At 38.5% G+C, this 24,056-nt stretch overlaps 1 protein-coding gene across 4 annotated transcripts in view; it reads right to left on the bottom strand.

Annotated features, from left to right (window-relative positions):
- The window catches only part of TRIM2 (tripartite motif containing 2), a 52,894-nt gene that overhangs the window by 1,477 nt on the left and 27,361 nt on the right, over positions 1–24,056 (bottom strand). For 3 of the 4 annotated variants that reach the window (XM_065736265.1, XM_065736264.1, XM_065736263.1), the window contains exons 4-11: positions 23,821–23,972; positions 22,969–23,149; positions 19,621–20,344; positions 11,945–12,048; positions 10,482–10,649; positions 4,683–4,863; positions 3,693–3,763; positions 665–805 (exon numbers count right to left, since the gene is read on the bottom strand). In XM_065736265.1, the coding sequence (XP_065592337.1) occupies positions 665–805; positions 3,693–3,763; positions 4,683–4,863; positions 10,482–10,649; positions 11,945–12,048; positions 19,621–20,344; positions 22,969–23,149; positions 23,821–23,972 (1,722 nt within the window). The remainder of the gene's footprint in view (positions 1–664; positions 806–3,692; positions 3,764–4,682; positions 4,864–10,481; positions 10,650–11,944; positions 12,049–19,620; positions 20,345–22,968; positions 23,150–23,820; positions 23,973–24,056) is intronic. The other variant, XM_065736266.1, reaches the window with a different exon arrangement.

Here is a 24,056-nt window from a genome sequence, read left to right as displayed (position 1 = left end):
AACTGTTGACATACATTGCAACAAGCATGGGCAGAATCTGATCTGTTATTCTCATAATATGCAAGCTTTTATACACATATATTTTCTTACTAAAAAGACTTTATCAGGGCTACCAGGATCTTTGGCAAGAATTTGATGTGCAGTGAGGTTAAAAACAAAACCAAAAAAAACACTTTCAATAAATCAAACTCAATTGGGAACTTGACTAGTACCTTGTTTTCCTAACAAATTTTATTGTTGTGGCTAGCACGACTCTTAAGTTCCCACACAGAGAAAATCAGGAATTTGTTTGCATTGTTGTCAGTGCTTCCTGAGAACAACTCACGAGCAGCTCCCTCATTTTTATACTCAGTGAAACTAATGCATATACTCAGTTATTTATAATTATTTTTTTGCTTTCCAAATAAAAAAGGAGTGTGATTAGCACTCAAAAGATCAAAAGAGTGCAGTTCTCAGTAGAGAAGTAGAATACTTTTGCAACATTCAAAAAAGATGCTAAAAGTCTGCCACATTTGCCTCAAGGGCTGTACAGTTCACTTGCTTTTTCAAATTTTCCACATCACTTCTAGCGCAGCTATCCTTCTTGGGAAGGCTTTAGTGAACAACCAGTTAGCAATCCGTTACTTTTTCTAATCAAGCACCTTTGAAGTACACAAATCTCTACCTGTATTCGGCTGTTTCCCCAATCTGCTACAATAATATTTCCGTTAGAGTCTACAGCAACACCAGTTGGTGCATTAAACTGTCCATTTCCTTCTCCATTTGATCCAAACTTCAATATGAATTCTCCCTCCTGGTTAAATACCTGTAGGAGTTAAAACAAAAGCTTGAGTATGGCATCACATCAAATATTACTAATCTGTTACTACCAGTTCACCTATTAACAAAACTGGGAACTGGAGAACTACCAGTAACATTCCCCTGCACCTGGCACCTCCCTCTTCCCCTCCCTGCCCTTTCTCACCATGGTGTTTTATAGTTCTCATTTTTACCTTTCTAGTTTTAGAAATACTTAGGAGAATTATACGTTTACATTGAAAGGAATGGCAAAAATGTTTGTAGCAAAGGTCATTTAGATATGAATTTTCAAATAGCTGTCAAGTTTGCATTTCAGTGTGTTGGCATGATTGAAACTTAATGTTGAGTTTTGAATACAAAGTGAAATCTGACAATGAAAAAAAGAACAAAGAGCTCACTGACAATACCAGCACCAGCCTACGTCTAAAAACAAGTTCATCAAAATTAGCAGCATTCATATAATTATAAAAAGCAAAATATTTGGAAAAGAGAAATGCAAGAATTGGTCTCCAGTCTTATACTTTCCCTATAGTAAAGTCCTCAGAATGAAGATGGGACTGCAGGTGACTGTCTTTCCCTCCTGCTTCACTACACCATGCAGCACTTAGGCCCCAGGGCCCTCTCCTCAGCTTGTGCATCCTGAGTTAAAAGCAAAGTGCTGATATGGCATTGGCAGTGAGTCCTGACAGAACAGATGCACTGGTCTTTGACTTTCATAGCCTAAGAAGCATTAAGAATCACAGGACACTGCCTTCTGTACAGACAGCTCAGTAACTGTATTACCTGCAATGGCAAATAACGATTTTAGACAGTAGAAAAACTGAGGGGATCGATGGCTATTCTGCCAGCAGGACTAAGTGAGACACAAGTTGTCTCATTTGCATGGCATCATAGCCATCTCCATTTAAGTAGGTCTGTCCTGGATCCAGGCCTAGCTCTGCAACAGGGTATAACAGTGTTTTAAGGACCAGCTGTGGCCTGAGGAGGAGAATACGAAGACTTGACAAGTGCTAGGAAGATGAGAGAGGTGAGGAAATCATCCTATTCTCTAGCACCCACAGTGGAGAGACAGAAAGCATTCTGAAATGGAAATCAGTGTTAGCTCAGATGATAAAAAATAGCAGGGAAGGTCAACTAATTAGGAAAAAAAAACAAAAACAAACAAACAAACAAAAAACACAGGCAAAGGTATCTTGCTCTTTTCCTGGGTTAAAATGGGGATGGGGAGTGACAAAAGGAGAGGAGCCTATATACGGAGTCAGATTTTGTGCAGGATGCCTTAAGTGAAGAAAATGCTTGAAGGTTAACGGCAAAGGGACAAGAATGTTTTGCAGAATTTAGATGTATATAACTCAAGACACTGGTGGCAGAAAGAAGTTGAGAGCGGTAAGAGTGAAAATTATTTAGTTATACATGTATTTACTATTTGAAAGAAAGTTTACTGTCCAGTCTTTTCCTTACCATCTGACCAAAGATTCACCTAGTTTATAAAGAATTCTCCAAAGTGTCAACAGTTACCTGCACAGATTTACAGAATGCTACAAAAATAAGAATCTTTTCCAGTTATTACCAAATTGCAACAAATAACATTTTTATTCCATTGCATCACACCACACGCAGACAGGACGCTCTGTTCTCATTAGCGATGTAACTCATTAATTCACTAAGATGTCACACTTCATACAGTTCTTCACTTGCTTTTGTTCCTTTTAGCTGGCCCTTGTTAACTCTCTCCAGGCATTCTTGTTACTGCAATAAGCTTTGCTGGTGGAGAGGTAATTTATGGAGTTGTAGACCTCCTGCAGCTAAACCATGTAAACAGCCTGCTTCAGGGCTCCTGCAGCAGCCTTGGTATTTCTGCAGTAATCTGAAACACATGAGTTGCCATTTCCTCTCTAATTTCAAAAGCATACCAAAACAAGCTCCCTACTTAAAAGCCAGATAATTCAGCACCACTAAGGACATCATGTTGTCTATGCTCCCCAGTATGCAGACAGAAATTCTGTATTTCAGGTAAACATGTAAGATTTATCATTTTAGTTACAACACTGGTTAACTGAAGCAAGGGTATATCTGTGTGTTCAATTAGAACAGGAGGTCATTAGGTGAAATTCTGCTGCTCCTGTGCTGCTGCATGGCAAGGGAGGGAAAAGGAGTATGGAAAGGGCTGAAAGGGAGTGCATGGCCTGAAAATAAACAGGTGACTAATTTCTAAAATGGCCTGCAACTCCTCAATTCACGTTTTCCAGCACGTAACATCATACCATCATCATTCCAGCACATCTCAACATACATCCTTGCTCTGGTTTATTATTGGGACAAACAAATTTACAACTGTTTAATAGGCAATGAGTCAGAATTTCCCATTTGTCTAATGGCCAGTGGACAGTTCTGCCCTGTGCAGGATATACTCAATGAAAACTTACAGTCTGTCTTACACAGTTAAGACTATCAAGTCATAAAAGGATCCAGTAATAATAAAGCTTATAAATATGGAATTAAGTCTGTCAGGTATCTTCACTTTGCTATACTCATATTCAGCTAGAATCATGGGAAGATTTTAATGTGAAATTCAAAAGCAGTCATCAGTTATCTAAAATATCGAAAAACTGATAAATAACAGATTTTTCAGATGGCTAATTAAAAATAACTAAGATAATATTCTTTATCTCAGGCACAACAAATGTATATTCAAGCAACTGAATTATAGACCACAATAGTGAAACCAAAAGCAACTGATTACATCTCTATTAAACAAAGGTCTCTGATATGAGTCTTTTAATTGGGCCTCACAATTAGAAAGCACGGTCTCTATGTTTTTAACAATACTTTATTCTCCCCAGGAAATAAAAATAAAATAAAAAGCTTCCCAAATTGCCATTAATTAACAGTACCTTGACAGAATGGTTATGAAAATCTGTAACAATGATTTCATTGTTGCTGTTTACAGCTGCAAAATGAGGACCTGCAATACAGAAAAAGAAAGAATCATAATAAAAATAATAATGCCACTAAATCAAAATACCTATGTTTATTTTCTGACAATAGAGTCAAAAAGGGGCAATCAATTTCAAATCTTCTATGCTTTACTTGATCACTTACTACAAGCATAGTAGCAAACAAGCTTAGGATAAATGCAAAAGCTATCCAGAAAAATATTGTTAGGGAAAAAAATGTGCTTATTTGTTCTGTGTGTTGAACTGTGTACTCGAACAAGAAACAAACCTGAAAACAGGAAAGCACTTGAGTAAAAATATTTGGTGGTGCCATTTTAAGTTATTAAGCAAGTAAAAACTCAATTTCAATTTTCTCAGTTCATCAGTACAGAGTATAAACAGGATGAAGTCCTTTACTCTGAAAACATTCAAGTCACGACAATTCACTTGTTCTGTGTAGCCTCTACACAGTTGAATGTATAAGTGGCAGCTTCTGCAGAGTGGCTTTTTCCATTTGCATAACTCAGTCCTAACACTGTCCCAATAGGCCCATTTTGTAAGGGGAAGATACTACTGGGCCATGAGTTAATGTGTATCTGATCACTGGAGATACAAAGCATGATGTCTGAGTTGATTATCATTAACAGCTTAGTGTGGGCATTACAAAGCATTTTTAAAGTGCTAGTTAAGGTCAGTCTTTCTTGAACCACTGATCTGGAATGCTTCCAGGCACAGAAAGGTAGGTAAAATAATTGCAGAACAGATGTTCCAGACTTCCTGGCCATTAAACAAATGGCAAAGCGAAGACAAGCTGTATGTTCAGTACGACTTTCCCCTCAGAAAAAAAAAAAGAAAAAGAAAAAAAAAAGAGTAAAGTATAGCATCTTCAACATGCTCAAACATCATGCAAATGTGAGCAGAAGAGGCAAGAGGGGATCTACATATTACCATCAAGTGTACCTGCAAACTGCTTGTCGCCGTTCCCTCGACTACCAAATCTGGTGACTATTTTCCCATTTGGCTGGAAAATGAACACACAGCAAGCTTTATTATCCACTACAATTATGTGTCCATTCCGATCCACAGAGACGCCTTTTGGGCCCATGAGTTTTCCAGATCCAATTTTGGCCTAAAATGGAAGACGAAAGAATGAAGAAACACATTAGCATGACAGAAATAAGTTAGTACAGTTCAAAGTTGCCCGGTGTTACAGGCATAGAGTAGCATGAAGAGAAGTTTTTGTCATCAGAGGGGTAAGTGATGATTTTATCAGCACAGTTTCTTGTTTCATATTCAGCTGATTGTTTTCTATATATCCTTTCTACAAGATTCGCCACCTCGTCAACTGAATCCAAACATATAGCCATATGAGTCCAAAAAAATGGCTATGTAGTCAAAACTAGCACACCGGGAGGGTAGGCTGACACACACAGAAGACCTCTTGTCCCCTTTCACTCACTACATTAGGAAAATGGGCTTGTAACAGACATGATTCACAGAAATCAATACATTACATGAAGTCTCTCAGTTAATGCTGTGCTGTGTGGTATAAAAGTGCAGGATGGAGAAGGTAATCGGATGATTTCCCTCAATCTGCAGATGGCATCTGACTGAAAAGCTGTAGCTACAGCAGAACTGGTGAATGTTAGGTGACTCTTCTGAGCACAGGAAAAGCCAAAAGAAGCCACAGCCAGCACCTCTCCTTCCAGAGAAGCACACACTGGGAACAGCTTAAAATGATGGGCAGATGAGGAAACAGTTACCCAACTGGTTCCAGAAGTCAGGCCTCCTGCAAGCTTTTTTACTGGTCTGGACAGACAGTCCACTGAATACACTGTGTTGAAATCGTGCATCCCAGAGCTTCCAAATCCTGCAGTAATTTTTCAGTGATATCCTACAAACTTGTATTCATCTTTTCAGTGGATGACATTTCGTTTCCAATTGAATTTTAATGAAATACATACTAAGTTATTCATCTTCTTTTGAAAAAAAAACATTTTTCACTGCATTGCCTTTACAGGGTAAGACACATCAATGTCTTCTCTGCCCCTCTCCCTTATCTGATGCAGGCAGTGAAGAATTTTCCCCTCTATTCAATATTGGTGAGGTCACACTTGCTGTACTCTATTTCAAAGAGGAGAGCATCAGGCTTTTTTCAGTGGTTTCCAGTCCCAGGACAAGAAGCAATGGGCAATAACCAGAACATGAGGTTCACTCTGAATGTCAGGCAGCACTTCTGTGCCAAGCAGGTGCCAGAAGACTGGCACAGGCTGCCCAGAGAGGCTGTGCAATCTCCTCCTTGGAATTTCCTAAAGCCACCCAAACACAGGCCGAGGCAGTTGCTCTGGGTGGCCATGCTGCCGCCAGAGCTGGGCCTGATGGACCCAATGGGCTCTTCCATCCTTAAGCAGTCTATGAGTCTATGTGAGTGACTGAAGCAGTTTTAGTCCCTGACTATCAAGGTAGGACATGCATGGTGAAGATTCATTACCTAACTCATTTTGTTCAGTTTCCAAATGTTCATAAAGCAAACAACCACATGAGTATCTAAAGGAGCTCAGCTATCCTTAGGAAACTCCATGCTCCCATATCATGGTGTGTTCTCAGAGGGGTGGATTGATAAAAGCAGAAGCTATCTCAAAATAAAGAAATGGAGATAACCTGAGGCTGTCTAGTATGAAGTCAACAGCACTATTACACAGTCTCTTCCAGTCTCAAAGTAAACTCCAGGGAGTAAATCTTGCAGCTTCAATACTATGCATAGAGGAAGTGCAATGATCATATGTCTGTTTTATGTGCAGATGCATGTGCTCTCTTAAATTGCTCAATATTTAGACAATGAACACCTAATTAAATCACACTAAAATAACCCCAGGAAAAAAAGAATTAAAAATGACTTTGTGATCACCAAGGGAAAGATGTGAGCAAATCTACAAAATACATTCAGGTTTGCATAACAACAAAGCAGCAACAACATAAATCAAATGCAAATAAGTACATTTATTTCCTTTGGAGTGATTAAAATATTCCCTTCTTTCCTCAGGGATGCCCGGATGTTTGTCTGCTTGTACACTGCACCATCTCCTTAACATCGTTCTAAGATTCTCAGGGAAAAATGACTCAGATTCGTGAGTACAGTGTCTTTCTGACCATATAAGTACACTTGGGGGGAAAAAAAATGAATAAATCATGCACTGCATTAATGGACACTTGGTGCTGAGGAGAGTAATAAAAATTACTATTCTTGGGACAGGATTCACAATATAACTTGAAGTTAGCAATAACCCAGCTAGAGTCTGAAGTTCTTCTTTTTACTAAGAATCTCTGTTTCCAGTTTAGATAAAAATATGCTGATGACACATCACTCGGTCTGGCTGAACATATGCTTTGTATATTTTTTATTTCAGAAGGTTTCTTAGAATTTAAAACATAACATTATGAAAACCCAGTGACTGCTGTTAAGTATATGAATGGAAGTATTTTCAGACTTTTCTGCCATTAGAAATGGAAAAAGTAGAATGAATCATCTGAATTTTTAATACAAATAATTCAATTCAGACAAGGAATTTATGTTCCTTATTTTATACGCTTTTATTAATTTAGATTGGTTTTCAAATATATGTTTATAAAACCACACTACTAGAATGGAAAATATTCTCTTGTGAGATATTCCTGGAGTTAAATAAAAAAAAAAGCCTAATTATACAGACTTCTTCCTCTGTAATAGCAAGTGTGTTAGGGCTTTAAGTTCAACTCCACCAATCTTGTTGCTGTCCGAAAGGTACATAATTGTCAGAAACTAACTTACAGACTTAAAATATAACTTCTTTTCCCGTTTCAGAACTTCCCTAACATGGAGATAGAAGCATCATCACTCATTGTAGTGTCACACAATAAATGGCCTTATCATTTGTATGATTTGTCTTAATTGAACTGTGACCACTTATCACACTCCACAGAACTATTTCTATCTGAACATGCAGTCAGCTTCAAGCAGATCCCTTCTTAGCCCTTCTAGTAAGACAAGATAATGAAACTTCGATAGATAAAATATTTTCTTCCATCTTTTCCCAACTATCATAATTTGATCTCTTAACTCACAACTCTGGCTAAAAATAGGCTGTCTTAGGTGTTGCCTAAGAAAGTCCGAAGTCCTGAAAGAAAATAATCCTCTCCTCAAAGGACCACAAATTGCTCCTGTGTCCCTCGTCTCCACTTCCTCCACTAGGTTTGAACATCACTGGCACAGAGATTGATACCGCTGCTTCAACACATGTTCTCTTTGTAGCCTAGCAATTAATACATCTTCTGTAATAGTTTTCTCAGGTGATTTGAAAGTAATTTTCAGAGGAAGCCAGCACTGTTATCCAGCGTTTTAAAGACGAGGAATAAAAAGCACTGGGAAATGAAATGAAAGATCAGTAGTTACCTCTGAGACCCATGGCATAAACCAGAAACAGAAGCTCCAGTTCTAAGATCCTGCCTGATGCTTAACTGTGCAGACAATAGCACAGCGTTTCATTTTAAGAAATTCATGTTTTGGTGCAACCTTAGCTTAGGGTTTGCCAAGCTCTGCATTATACCAGCTTCATAGCCTTGAGAAAACAGAGCTCAGCCTCTGTTGCTACCAGCAACTGAGGAAGGTGGCACTTTCCTGCCTGGCACAGGCTGCTGGGGTGAGTCAGTCCAGTTCTGTTATTAGGGAGATGCCTAGGCTTGGCTCCGGGAGAAATTTGCTTTCTGGCTCACACAAGTATTAAAAAGCTGTGAAGCTAAAGGAGTGTAAATGAAGAAAGAAGGAGACAACAATCAGAATAAGTTCAAAAAAGACCCCTGACAATGCTTAGTTAACAACTAGCAGACTATCAGTATCTCAAATAATATACAGTATCTTGTGGGCACTATCCTTTAACGTGAAACACTGTTATCCCTGTGTTAACTGTTCACTCCAGCAAACGTTGCCTAGTTTAATCAGACAGAGCCACTGAATGTCATTTTCCCCAGATTTCCACAGGCTAAACTTGTTAGGTATGTCCTATGCTTCAACTATGAGTATACAAATATCTCATATTTTTTTCTCATTATAATTATCTTGTGCATGAAATCTAGAAGTAATATTTTCTATCATCTATCGTCATTGAAGCATTAAGCTTCTTCATCTCTTAGTTCTTGGAACTAGACTAATTAAATATCTAGTCCAATGCATTAACTTGCATTACCCACACAAACATTGCTGACTTTGGAAGTCCATACAGTCTAACAAAAAAAATTAACTAAAAACAAAGCTAGGCTCCATGACAGAGGAACTACCTTAATTCTTTTTTTTTTTTTTTTTTTCCCAATACTTGTCTCCCAGGTGGACACAGGGAGCTGGCTCCTCCAGAGCTGTTTCCTCCAGAGCTGATACCATCTGCAATGCCTAGATGGAGAAGGAAGGAAAATGAGCCTTCCTTCCTCCGTGTGCAGACCAAGGCAGCTCACATTAAACATGTTTATAACTGTTTATATCGCACTTGGACTACTCAGAGCATTTGGATTCTTAAATAACTACATCTTTCTTTCTTTTTGTTTTTGTGTCTTCAGCCAAAGACAAGATTCTCCTGTGTAGCTGTACGTCTTTAAAACTACCCAACAAGGACAAATGCAAATAATTTTTTTTTAACAGTTGCATTACGTATTAGTATTGTTTTATTTTAGCTTTGAGTCTACGTAGCATCTGAATACTTTTAAAAGTGTACAACTGTCATTCTCAAATGGAGAACTCTGCAAGCAAAACCTGCTATCTGACACAGCATTTGTCACTTTGTGAAAACTGATAAAGAAAGGCCAAATGTTGATGGCCACATGAGCAGGTCAAGACCTGAGCTTTTTGTCATTAGGCTGCCAGCAAATGCCAAACAGGTGATTTCTCTCCAAAACAGGTGTCTAGAACTATGTTAACTGTTAATATCTCTGGAGGATTTTTTTTTCTCACCAGAGCGATGCTACTCTCTGCTAGAGAGAGCTATGTCTAGCATGCATCACCCAACTTGGTAATGTGCATTCAGGCAACAGCACCAAATGGAGGTGACCTTTAATTCTCTCTGGAACCGTATCCGACTTCCCAACATGGTAAATACTGCAGGTTTACAAGCGATAATGTAGAACAGTAGCTGTTGTTTTATTTTTCTGCCATAAAAAGCATCTAGGCTCATAGGAAAATAAGCACACGCTACTCAGAAATTGTTTTCTGAAAATAAGCCATCCTTTTCCTAGAGAAAATAGAGGACATCGCCGTCAGTCTGGTGCCTTACATTTCCCTTCTATATGTCACTGAAGACTTCTCAAAAGTTTTTATGTTTGTCTTGTGTGTATATATGTATACACACACACAGTTTTATATATAATCAAACTACTAATTATATGAGTTTGTTAATCTAGTCCATCTACATTTGATTACATTAGCTACTCTCAACTGTAAGCAGCAGAAAAGCAGCCAAGTACCGAGTGCTCAGGACAACATGGAATGGAACATATACTCTTTACTTGATATTACACTGGCAGTGCAATTGAGATATCTTCCTTTTTATTATACAACATACATTAAATGGCTGCGTCATGCATTTATATATCACAACAACAGAACTGGACTAAGTAACAAAGAAACTATGCCACTCCTTGACACACACAAAAAAATCCCTACAATGGTATTTTGCATTCCTTTTCAAGACAGAGAAATCTCAGGAGAGTTTACATGGTAAATCATACCTTAAATTTTCCATCCGATGAGAATATGCTAACCCATTTGTTGTCATAATCTGCAATAATGATGTCACCACTGGGATGCACAGCCACTCCTGTTGGCCGCTGCAACTGGCCAGGAGACCGACCTCTTATGCCAAAGCGACTTTTGAACTGGCCATCATTGGAAAATATCTGTAACATGAAACATAAGTTTTAAAACTAGGTTGGCGTAATAGCATAATCTATTTTTTGGAGCTTACAATTCAGAATTCACTAATGAGCACTGTAGTCAGGAAGAGAGACAGGAATGTTTACTACTTTTACACAGTCCATATTTCAAAGCGATATGCACAACTTAAGAGGACTTCACCTGTATCCTGATTTCATAATGAAGTTCTCAGCACTTACATTGCACTGTTTCTTGAATGATTTCAAAGTAATTTACAAGCATTAGTGTATTATGCTTCATGATATCCCTCTTACTTACATAGTTGTAAGGAAGTAGTGTTATTCCTGTGTGAGAATTGAGGAAACTGAATCACTGCCTTGGCCACAGTTAAAAACTAAGTCTTTTGAAAAGAAAGGACAAGAAACTAAAAGAGCAAGTTAAAATGTAATCATTTGACTTAGGAATAAGTACTGGGCCACTTCCTGACAGATGCTTCAGCTACTCAAAAATCAGCCAACTACTTGCATCCCTGAGACAGGTAATTAAGACACTGAAGTTCTTCTGAACAGGATGCAAATTACAAACTATGAGGGTACTGATGAATATTCGGCTCTTATCTCTTTGAAAAGGCTTGGTAATGAGCTCTTACTGCATGTGGCTTTCTGGTTCTGACATACTGAAGAACAAGTCACACATCACACACTACTGCCTTGTTCATTGCTACCACATAGGCAGCCTAAAAAGTGATGACAAACTGTTAATTGTAAAAAAAAAAAAAAAATCAACATGAATAAATGCATGATGGGCAGTAGAAAACACAGCTAGATTTTCACACAGGTTAAAGAAGCCAAGAAATCATGGGTGTTTGGGATCCCATCATGGAAAAGATTTTATCATGCTATCACACAGGAAAATCCATTTCATAGACTAGAAGTCATTTGAAGGTAGTATCTGTTTATTTTTTTTACTTGTATTCACTTAAAAAATTATATTTGTGACATCTTGTCCTATATTTATTTTGAAATGCTGACTGATGAATTTACAGTGTCAAGTAATATTTATAAAAAGGCATTTTTCCAGGTTATTGCACTGTTTGCTTGCATCATTTACTGCCAAGCATAGTAAGGAATGAAAATAAACTCTGTCATACACGTTAGATACAATGTAGGTCTGAAGAAGAGAGCAAGTCAAGAGGATGGAATGATAATAGTCGATAAGTAGGCTGTGCATTCTGGCCTTGTGTTGTACAAAATCTGAATATGAATAAGCCAAAAGTATGGGAAAGAAACAAATACTTGACAGTGGCATAACCTCATACCTGCACACACTGGTTGTTACTGTCTGCTATTAATATTTTTCCATTTGTAGATGCAGCTACACCTTGAAGATTTGTAAATTCCCCTTTGTTTCTTCCTTTGGTCCCTAAAATTGAACACAAAGCACATAAATCAGGCTAGGTAGTATATAGATAAGTTACAACCTAAAAGCCAGTAGATATATTTATTACATCCTTGATCTGTGAATACCTATTTCCAAGAGTTCTTATCACTGGTACAGAACCATCTCAGTAACAGATCCCAGTTCTAAGTACAAAAGATTGCTCTTAGTTACACACATATGCCATCTAACTCCCAACAGAGGAATTACCTTGGCCTTCACAAAACAAAGTGCCTTCACAATTTGCTTCTTGCTGGAGGTTAGGAGTATGTTTTCATCACTATTTTTAAAATATGGATTTTTGTTTCAGGTGAAAAGGCAATTAAAGGGTCAGTACTAAGGGAGCACACATACAGAGACTAAGCCAGGAACCTGGATGGATGACCTGGATGATGTAGCACAATTTCTAAATCTCTTCCATGAAGTCAAGAAATTGAAGAAAAAAATGTTAGTGATTGCTTTGGTTAAGGCCTTTTCAAGACAGACGGGCCTGCCATTCATTCATACAGTTTCCACTCAGTCTGTAAATGTTGTCTTAGAAAACTATGATGAAAAACTGTTTTTGAACAACTAGGACTTGATGCCAATGAAGACCAATATCTGATGACTGAATCTTTCCACAGAGACCTTTGATTGTTCTTATGAAGCAATACATACACACAGGTCTCACTTTTACCCAAGACAAATGCAATAAAGATTAGCATAGAGCCAAGGGGACTAATGGGATAAGGAACTACAAAAGTCAGGTTTTCACAAAAGTTCCTTAAGTGCCTTATTACTTAGATGTTCGTTCTGGAACATTCTGAGGAGAGTCATAAAGCAAACTGATGTGTTTAAAAGGTCAACACTGAAGTGCCTGGTCCAAACTGCACCTGGAGCACAGTAACAGTATTCAAATTCTTGCTGTGTTCATAAAGAAGACTCAGGGGTCTTTAGACAAGATTGCAATTATGAACTTGAACCAGAATTCATAATGAATGAATTTTAAAAATTAAAAAAAACAACCCTATAAGCAGTTCACTCTGAGACTTGCATGCAGAGCTATTTTTCCCTGGTTAAGTATTTTTACAAGCATTCAATAATTAGTTTCAACAGATGGTTTAAACTGAAAAGCTTGTACATTATTTTGGTCAATCCAAATATCCTGGAGTTCCATTATTAAAACTGCTCTGACTGTGATCCCCAATGCATTAGCTCTAGTTTGTACTTAACTTTCATTAAGGATGCACATGCTCTGAAAAACCCTTCTTTCTGATACGGTGATGGATGTGAGACACATATTTCCTGTCATTGGCTAAGAAGCAACATTTAACTCCTTGGCACTTGGTGTTGAGAACTTTTCTTTGTTTCAAGACTTATTTTCCTGAACTCTGCACGCTTACCTCTTTCTCAGCAAAACAAACACTTCTCAGTTTTGTAGTCCAAGGAGAAACTACATGTTAATTAGTGTGTAACTCACTGTTTGCTTATGATGCCCATACTTGACCAATTTCTGTGTATTCCTTTATTGAGCAGTGCCCAAGGGATACATGCAGTTTTTTTTTTTTTCCACCATATGCTAATGGTGAATTTTCTTTTTGCCTTCTAGCCAAAAGAGAAGGGATGAAAAGTGAGAAGCATTCCTTTTACTACTGAGAGAAAAAGAAAAGCATTTGTTAGAAAAGAGGAGCATCTGGAACCAACTAGCACAACCATTATGGAATGTATGCTCTTTCCTCTTAGAAAAATATTCCTTTTTAATGATAAGACTGAACTATATAAAGAGTTGCTCAGAGTTTTCTTCACTGAGACTTTACAAATATACATCAAAGGAAAAAAAAAAAAAGATGAAATTACCCAGGAATGACATAGTCACAACTCACAGTAAGTTTTGGAACAGTACTTTATTAACAGCACGCAGATGACAATGAGCTCCATGCACAACATTCTTGTGAACAGCGTTCTGAAGTTATTAAACCCATGACAGGTCCTAATCTGCACAAAAGCCTTTATACAGTCCTTTCTCTGAAGAAAGTTGAGATCAGTGAAACACATCTGATGTTCTAAGTTAAGTTCAGGAAGAAAACACAGGTAACTTTGAACTTTCTGATTTGAGTAACTCACTACACCAGTAGCTTGTGTGAGAGGAAATCTTGTGGCAATGTATCTCAGCACTCCGGAAAAGCAGGATCCTGCAACCTTGTCTGTAAGAACAAAGGATGACAGCTCCTCCCCTCATAAGCAAAGATTCTCTCCTTTTAAACACACCTTCCTGAGAGAGACTTTTACTGCAAGATACTTCCCTTCTGTAACAAGGCAACCAGTGCTTTGTCCTCTGTTCTCTAAACAGTCACCCATCCCTCCTTAGCCTGGTGAGACATCAACATTTCGTATGCACAGGGCTGGGGACAGAGGATGATTTGCAGATCTAATTAGGGTCCTGGTGTTGCAGGGTTTCCCAATATGCCTGGCATGGTGATGAAAGCCGAAATCTTTTGTACCTGTCTCTCTCTTGTTCTGAGCTACTGTGGGGAACAACAGAAGAAGAAAAGACATTTTACTCCAACTCCTGCAGCAAGTTGTATGGGACTGGGAGAGGGGGGTTTTCAAAAGATCAGGGCAAACAGAGCAGTTCAGAAGCTGTGGAATAGCTCCTTTTATACTGTATTTGTATATAGCTCTCTAAATAAACAAGCAGATTAGATTTAGCCCTATCTAATTCCTTTGGGTATCATTCAGCTTACCCTGCACAAACCGATTAATTTAGCTTTGAAGATATGATTTCAACAAAAGAGCAGCCATTTTCAGCTCAAGACAACGCAGCACAACTGGAATGCTTCATAGTTTCAGTCTTGCACAGTACAGACCAGACTGAATCTCATCAAGAAGAAAATAAATCAAAAAACCTACTAAAATCATAGGAGACGTTAAAAACTAAGTCTGCTTTGTAAGTGCAGGCCATCTGGATGAACACGTTGAACAATGTACAATTTTTATATTTGTAGTAATAGAAGTGGTTTTGCTTTCTATTAGTCACATCAGCAAAATTTAATCTCCCTGCTTACTAACCTAGATTTACCAACTTCCTAAAACTGAAGCAGCATACCAGCCCACTCAGCAGAAAGGGGTCATCTTCAGTGACAAAGACAAAAACACTGCAGAAAGATTAGAGATTAATGGGAGACTTGAGAGGATGCAGTACCTATAGCATACTGTGTAACTACCATTTCTTTCCTACTTCCATTATCGAATACCTCTTCTGGGGCTGCTCTCTGTGCTATACTGAAGAAAGACAGAACTGGAGAGTATGGAAAGATCGACATATAAGCTGCACAGACAGGTATGAAGGAGTAGTTTTCTTGTTTCCTGGCTTCATTTTTTTCTCAGAACGTCAATCAGCTATACTTAAACATCCATTCTTTCTCCAGTGCCCTTAGCCAGGCTGTAATGTGGCTTGGGCAGGACCTCTCTGGGAAGATAAAGAAGGAACAAGAGGAATGGAAGGAGCAGATGCTGTTTCCTACAGAGCAGCTAGAATTCCTCTGGACCATGCACAGCAGGGGGTTAATTGCAGTTAGAAAAATTCACTTTTTTTTTCAAGATGTTTACACACAGAACCTACTTATGTTTTTGTAGTTGCTTAAAAGGTATGCATCCATAGTCAGCCCTATCCCTTTCAGACAGGACAAACCACAACAGTGTGTCAGCAAGAGGCCTTCAAATAAAATTTAATAATAAATATGGGCCCTAGAAAGTTTAAACATTTCCCTAAAACCCACTCACAGCTCACCATTAATTATTTGTCAAATTTAAATCTAGCCCCTCTGCTCCCCCTAAGTCTGCTTTGAATGTGCAGACTTAATCAGGCACAAATATATGACAGCTATTACTACACAGGCCTTGTTCACGAGTTCTCACGTGGAGTAAATTCACAGTCAGCCTCCTATTCACTTTCAGCATGGATAACAGCCCAGATGATGACATTCACACCTAGTAAGGAAGCTGACAGAAGGTACTGTTAAAGGCTTTTTTTTTTCCCTTAAAATTAGAGTGAGTTACACACATTAAACTTACCGGCTAAATTTAGATGCTCAGTTACATGGCTGAAGAGATAACTAAACACACTCTGAGGAAAATGAAAATTGAACTTTCCAGCAGAGAGTCAGTTCTCTATTTGGCTGTATCTGATGCCAATTCCAGGCATAAAGAGAAAATGCAGTTGAAGTGGGAAATGGCACCACTGCTTCTAAGTACTGTCAAAGAATCCAGTCATGAAAAGTGTCAGAAAAAAAATACCAAGGCATGGCAGATCCAGAACACCAGATGGGGCCATCAACAGAGGAGTAGCCAACCATGGCTCTTAACTCTTCTTTGGAGAACATGGGAGAGACTTACCAGAGAGGATGGAAGTGCTAATACCAAACATCCCTCCCTTCTACTCAACATGGATCTAAGACACAAGAGCAGGGAACAGAAGAGTTGTTCCTCTCACTTCAGTGCTTCCTACACCTTGCAGCAGTAGCAAACACCATATGCAACAATTATTTTCTGGAAATAACAAGTTTCATTTTCATTTGCACATGCCACATAGATTTTTTTGCTTGTGAGCTGGATGTAGATGATTTTGACAGCCCCTTCCAATCCAAGCCTTTCTAGGATTATGTGCTTTCATTCCTGTACTAAGTTCAGCAGGCTGAAACATTTAAAACATGAGAACTGCATGGACACACTCTGTCTTGGTTTTCTGGTTTTTGTTATCAGTATTCCACATCATAACATCATGCAGTGCACTGGGACTTAAAGAATTAATGTTCCAGTTCCATGGACTGCTGAATTTCCAGGTACCTGGTTCTCAGAAGAAAACTACATACTCCAGAGGACTTTGCATTCCTGTTTTACACTCAGAGGGAAAGATAAAACCACATGCAAGTCCTGAGACTTCTCTCTTTTGCTGGTCATCTCTGCAGTGCAGGTTCCCTAGCTGCCTTGTCAGCTTTAGTGTAAAGCCTTAGGTTTCAGACACTCACACTTTATTTGGTTTATTAGCTTCAATTCCAATTACATTGTATTATATTGTGTTATTTTGCAATCTGATATCTTATCTAGTAAATCAGTTTTCCTCCTCAGATCATTGCTACTGTTCTGTTTTTAGGCCCTCCTCCCTACCCTTTTCCTTTTTCCCCCTTCCCCAGCACATGGGCCCATGAGTCCCATTAGTCTGGGCTGATCCAGCCCATAAACTGTTGCCACACTCTTAAAGATCATGCCCACTTTTTGTTGAAGATGTAAATTCCTGAAAGAGGAAGCAAGAAATACTCTGTTGTTTTCAATAATGCATTACTTGACTGTATTAATATATTACTGCAGTCAATAGTCTGACCTTAAAAATGTCTGGACAGAACCATATGCCATTTTAAAAGCAATGAGTATCATGGAACTGGCAAATAATGCAATGCCCAGTTCTCCACGAATGAAAACATTTACCTGCACTAATGCTGTGTTAATGCTATTTCTTAATATTCACACAAGAATATTAAGAAATGCTAGGAGGAGGGGAGGACACAGTGAGGAAGACAGGAAAAGGGAAGGAGAAAAAGCTCCAAAATTAAGCTCACATTCATGACTGCATCACAATTAAAAGGCACTATGCTTTTCAGAAAATATTGAAGAATGTATTAGAGTTCATGCAGTATTAGAACAGGTGTAGCAGTGAGAATCACTGAAACAACAGCAATGAACTATAACCAGGGCACTATTTGGCAGGTACATTGGAAGCTGCTCACTAGAAGCAAGGGATACAGAAGCAGAAATTACAACCTGAAATCATGTTAGGCCATACTGAAAGCTTTATAATAAGAATGTTAACAGTTCTAAAATTATTTCAGGACTTTGAATCTGTCCACCCAACCTAGCATATGCTCTGCCTACCACATGATGTGTCACAACCACTCCCAGAAGAGATCAAAGAAATGTTTTCTTTCAGGAAGGGTTCAGGCATCATCCCAAACTCTTGTTTAACCTTGTCTCAAAACAAGGCACCCAGAAAATCTAGGAAACATCTATACATACTCTCTGGTGCTCTTAACCAGCACTAGCAGTGAAATCAAATTTGGGAAGAGCCACAGGTCCATTTCCATTCATGCAGTAGTCCAGAACTGATTATTCTGCTTCCATGCAAGGCTTTTCTTCTTTAACAACACAGCAATAACTTTTGCAACCAGAACACTCTCCCTGTCAGAGGCAGAACAGTGTTTGGGTATTAATTTAACAAAAGGCACCTATCAGCTTTGGACAGCCAAGTGCAGTTGTTGTTGAGGCTAGGCTCAACTTCAGTATGAACTGTTCTACATCTTATTCCTAACTTTTGACCCAGGAATCATCAGAAAACATAGCCTTAGTGACAGTGAAAAAGAATATTACTGACTCTGTAGAAAAGGCTTTGAGATGCTATATTTAAGAGCTGTTATATTACAATGAAGTGCACTGGCCATCTGGGAAAGGCTTGACATTTTATGAGCAGTTATATCCAAGGCTTGCATTGTACTGACTTACAAGTGAGCAAATCATGTGTGATGAATGCATTTTCTGATATAATTGGGCTATTGCATAGATTGTCTACCACAGTAAGGATTCCTAAAGAAATCCTGGCAGACAAGAAGTCTGATAGGAAGGGCTAATCAACAGACATGTGGTGTCTCAATGAGTTTTCAACTGAAAACCACTCAAGAAAAAAACACTGTCCATCCTCTGCTACAAGAGAGAAAGCTACTTTGTGATTAGTGCTCAAATGTGGAATGCAGACTTGTACATATTAATAGTCAATATTTTTTTCTTTAGTTGTACAAAGTGAAAAGTTGTTAATTATAAAAGCAGATGTAGAAATTATGAATTCTTAGATAGATAAAAAACAGATTCCCTCAAAAGAGCTGAAAGAAAATCAGAATAAATGACATCTATATTTTTACAAACCTTTAGAAACCCGCAAACTTAGAGATAGCATTACATTATATGAAGGATGAAAAATATTTAGATAGTGGGAAAAAAAAAAAACGCATTTAAAGAAACAAACAACAAATAAAGGAAATCATAATTTTGTCCTATGCTGACGTTACATGAAGACACAAAGAAATAACATTTCTTCATTTCTTCTGAAATGAAGTAACTATGTTTGACCATAAGTTTTAACACGTGTAGATCCCTGTTAATTAAGATTAACCTCTAGGGCAATCATTTTAGAGAGGGAATCCTCCTACTTTGTCTCTTGCCATGCAATTTCTTAAAGAAGTAGTTCAATATAAACCTGCAGCACTGATCTTGTTATACTGCCACAAAAAGTATTTTATGATTAATCAGATGTATGCATTTCTCAACCCAAATTCTAACTAAATATTTGCCAATAGAACTTCTGAAACATACACTTTAAAAACATATATATGAAACAGTTAAAGAGGTCTAAAGGTATTGCAGGTTGCTCTACTTAGAGCTTTAATTTTAAAATCATTTAATATCGGGAAATTTTCACCCGGTTTCCCTGAACTGTTTTCGCTCATGGCAGTAGTTAGCAGAGAAATCACCTACCTACTCTGAAGATCAAATCATCTTCGATGGGATTCTCTTTTCTTTTTCCAGTGCTGTACATGCTCGCAGGCCTTTTCACAGCTTTCTGCTTCACGTGACCACTGCCAGGTGATTTAACACGTCTCTTAACCCCCTCAGTGGTAGGGGATACGTCCGCTGACCTGACCACTTTCAGTTTAAATGGGCTGCCTTTGATGTGCTGGTCATAAAGTCTCAGTGACAAAGTGAAATCCCCTTCTTTCTGAACAGTGTACAAAAATTCGTAAGTGCCATTTTTATTGTCAAGTATTTCTCCGTCTGCTACACTCCCATCAGGTGTGCTCAGTTCAGCAGTGAGGTAAGCATTCCCAGACTTACACAGCTCCCCATCTTTGTCCTTGGTGGTGATGGTAACAGACATGGGCTGTCCGATCACAGTCTGACGCAGTCCCTCACCGGTGGCAACTGTCTCAGAAGCAACAGCGTTGGTGGTTAAAATAGTGCCCAAATTGTGAATGGACTTTTTCAGGCCTTCTGTTTCCACTATGAAGTCCAACTGATCATTCTCACGGGGCTGCAAGGGGAAGTCCTGCTCAGCCAGTTCACTCAGCTTGTCACTCATCTGCTTCTTGACCAGCAGCACTTCAGTTTCAGTGCCGTGGTTGAGGGCTTGGGCTGTAAAGTTGCTACAACTTTTAATGCTCTCTTGTCCTTCAAGTAAGGTATCCAGCTGGGTTTGGAGAACCTGCATATATTACCAAACAGCATATCAGCATCATATAGCAGGACTTATGCTAACAACGTTTAGCTTGCTTCACACCTGAAGGCCTTAGCAGAAATACTATTTATAGAACTTCATTATACGTTGGTAGGGTTTTGTGTTGACGTTTTTAAGTTTCATTGTAGAAAACATACCATACCGTCTCTCTACAAACCCTGGTCATATCACACTGCAACACAAAAAAATGCACCCCTTTTTGGTCACCAGGGCTTCAGAGATTCACTGCCTTACTAGGATGAATTATTTCCTCACTTTCTTTTCCCTTTCTTCCTTTCCTTTTTTTTTTAAAATTTGCAAACAAACAGAATTTTAAGCACCTTTCCATCTAGCTCTCAGTCACAGTTAATGAGATAGTCATTGGGAAGCAAGCTGCGTGTATCTGCAGAGATTTTGAGTCATCAGGCCCATCAGTAACAGAGGCTGCAAGAAGTATCTCAAAATTATTTCTTCAGGGCCAGGGAAAACTAGGTTACTCTTTCAGGAAGAACATGAAAGTACTGTGCTGGGGACACTGGAAAGAGCCGGGCTGAGTAGTCTGAAATTTTGGTGGTCAGCAAGTAGCTACTCTATATTTAAGACTGAAAAGGAGCTTTCATTATAGGTTCAGTTCTGGCCCTCAGTCTGAAATCCCTAGAGCAGTACTGACCTCAAAATTGTGAGGTGTGGACTGGGAACAAGACTAACATTTTTTTAAACTAGTTTTGCAATGAATTTGGAACAAAAAATCCTTGAATTATAACAGCCTAACAGAGAAGTTCATGGAAGTCTGGAAAGCTCAAAACATTCAATTTGTTCCCCACATTCTCTGAAGACAACGTACCCAGTCACACGTATGGTATGTTTTTCCTACAGAGAACTAGGGCACAAACATTATCGCTAATCAGAGAAGTTATTTTGTTGACCATCACCATAAAGTAGGTATCAAGACATTTCCAGTCTGCCTTGTCTTTGTTCCAGAACATAAACAGTTGAACAGGTAGCATGACTACTGAAGTCCCAGGATGATAAAAGTCCATACACTTGGGTAAACCACAGACCATGGAGGAAGATGATTTGCAGCTACATTTAAAAACTACTGCACTCACAGTATTGCCTTCTTTCATTACAGACACAGAAAATATTCAGTTCTCCCGTAAGTAATAGTTAAGATGTGTTTACAGCTTTTTACATGAGCCCTCTCTCAGTTCATTTGAAAACTAAAGCTGAGTGGAAAATATTTGGGTTTAAAACATTTTGCAGGCTCTTACTCAAAAACAAAATTTTATTCTAATCACTCTTTTTATACTAACAGGAAATACCTCTTCTACTGCCTACGTACAACTTCACAAAACTTTGTTTCTCTAAATGAAATAGTCAAATGCACCTTTAAACAACCATATGATCATTTTACATTCTATACCATCTTGTGTAAATTCTGTATACACAGTGAGCATATTTTCTTGCTGAGAGAATAAGGTTTTGGGACATCTGAGGTTTGTTTGGATGAACTTAGATTCTAAGTTCAAATTTTTTGATGCTAAAACCTCCTTGGTATCTCCTTAGTTCCAGTGATGACTAAATACTATGCCCCAAGGATTCTGAACACCCTGCATACCTGAAAGCACACCTGTTGTGTATATATTAGAATTCCCCAATTTTCACTAGCCCAGCCCATGCTAACAACCTAGCCTGTTCCAGATCCTGAAATACAGCTCTCCTCAGCTTTGAACATCTGGAGATGTTCAAGCTGCTAGTAATCACAGAGAACATTCAAAGATGTTATTACTGTCAACGCACCCCTGAAACTCCAGTTGCTCATACTACTTTCTTAGAAAGGATACTCTTTTCTAAGGAGAGATATCTTCCTTTTATATAAAATAGCTGACTGATGCCCTGGAAGACAGAAACCAAAGTCTTTAATGTGCATGTTTCAGACTTATCCCTCTATAAAAGCCCTTTCCATCAGGGTACAGGATTCTCTCTGAAAAAGGGGCAAATTTCTGTTTTCTTCTTCTGAAGCTTAGTCCACAAGATGGGGGAAAAATGCAATATTCAGTCATCCAGATAGGAAGTTGAAGAATACAACTCTGGAATCTGTTGCTCTCTGCATTTCACTTAGAAAATGAGATGCCTCTGCAATCTCTCTGCGTTTCAACCTCTGAATTCTAGGGTAAAATTTCTTACCAAGCACTTGAGAGAAAAACAATGCTTTAAAACAAACAGTAAGCCTTGCCTGGTTCCTTCCTATATATTCATGGGAGAGGGTATGTGGGACTTTATGGGACTGCAACCCAATGGTTTTAGATTTGACTCTGGTGTTCCCTTATTGGCATCTGTACCTCAAACACGAGGGCTTTAAGCAGACTCCTGCATAGTGTACTGGCTATTTTAGATTCTCACATACCATACACACAGGGTCTGCTGCCCATACAATTTGAATTCCATTTTGGAGACCAGACACCTACAAGCAAGGCTGTACAGCATTAGATTTCAAGAAGACAAAACTCCCCTCAAGATCCCAGACACAACTTGTCAAACTGGAGTCCTACATCATTTGTGAAAACTGGCTGATTAAATTGTTTTTCATTGAAACAAAACATGCATCTTACTTTGTGTTTAAGGCCATAATTCACTTCCAGTTCCATAAGCAGCACACTCTTTCGCACATTTAAAGTCTTCTGGAGTTCATCAAAAGTGGAATGAATGTCGTCTACAATGCTAGCCTTTTGATTGGTTAACTGGTGTATGATTTCAGATATAAAATGAAGTGCTGAGTCGATCTCTGGAAGCCTGAGGGAGGGATTAAATTACAAAGACTGATGTTTCAAAAGTAATTAAACATTGGCCCTCGTCCTGAAATTTTTGATGCAAACAATCTTATCACCAGTCTGTCTTTAAACTTTGTCACTTCCTAGAAGTTCATTCCTTTTATAACTGCACAGTGGTTTTAGCCTGATAAAATAAGGCTAAGCTAGGCCCTCACATGTGGAAATCCATTAGTCTTTAGGTGGTACCAACAGGGAGGCCTTGGATTCTCTCTTCTTTATGCAGATGTATTTACAAATAATGAAGAAACAGATCTACAACTTTTTTTTTTTTAATCTTTACTTTCAGAGTAAAGTTTGTGCTGTATTCTAAGCATACAGTATTACTACTTTATTATGAAATTAATGACTAGCTAGTTCTTTTCCCCTAACATTTTATTCTTCCTCTTTGGAGAACACTTGAATTTCTAATGTCTTTTGTTTTGCAAAAGACTGATGGGAACCTTTACACGTTTTCTCTAATCCCTCAGTGCATCGTACTCAATGGATATATTTTCTTTCTTTCCACTGTCTGCACTACCACTGTTCTTTAAGAAAAAGTTCGTGGCACAAGCACATTAAAACACCTACCCAGAATAAGAGAGGAAGCTAGTAGCAAAAATGAAAACAGAAAAACTATCAGTGCAGACTCCATACCGTTTGTTGACAGAATCCAACTGAACTTGGAGGGAAGTTTTGTGTTGCTCTACCACATCCTTGAGTGGTACTGTGGGATGCTCTGCATGTTCTCCCTCTGTACACTCCCTGCACATGGCTGTCTCACAGGACTGGCAGTAAAACTCCATCACCTGAAAAAGTGCACAGTTCCAGATTAAAACAGGGCAGCAGCAGTAGCATCAGTTCAGAGCACATTTTTCTGGGTCTTGAATTCA

Source organism: Cyrtonyx montezumae, unplaced genomic scaffold (genome assembly GCF_038088225.1).
Source record: "Cyrtonyx montezumae isolate F1298 unplaced genomic scaffold, pur_monq_1.0 scaffold_2, whole genome shotgun sequence".
In the NCBI taxonomy this organism is placed as follows: domain Eukaryota; kingdom Metazoa; phylum Chordata; class Aves; order Galliformes; family Odontophoridae; genus Cyrtonyx; species Cyrtonyx montezumae.
Note: the sequence above shows the minus strand (reverse complement) of the source record. Positions and strands in the feature narration are given on the sequence as shown.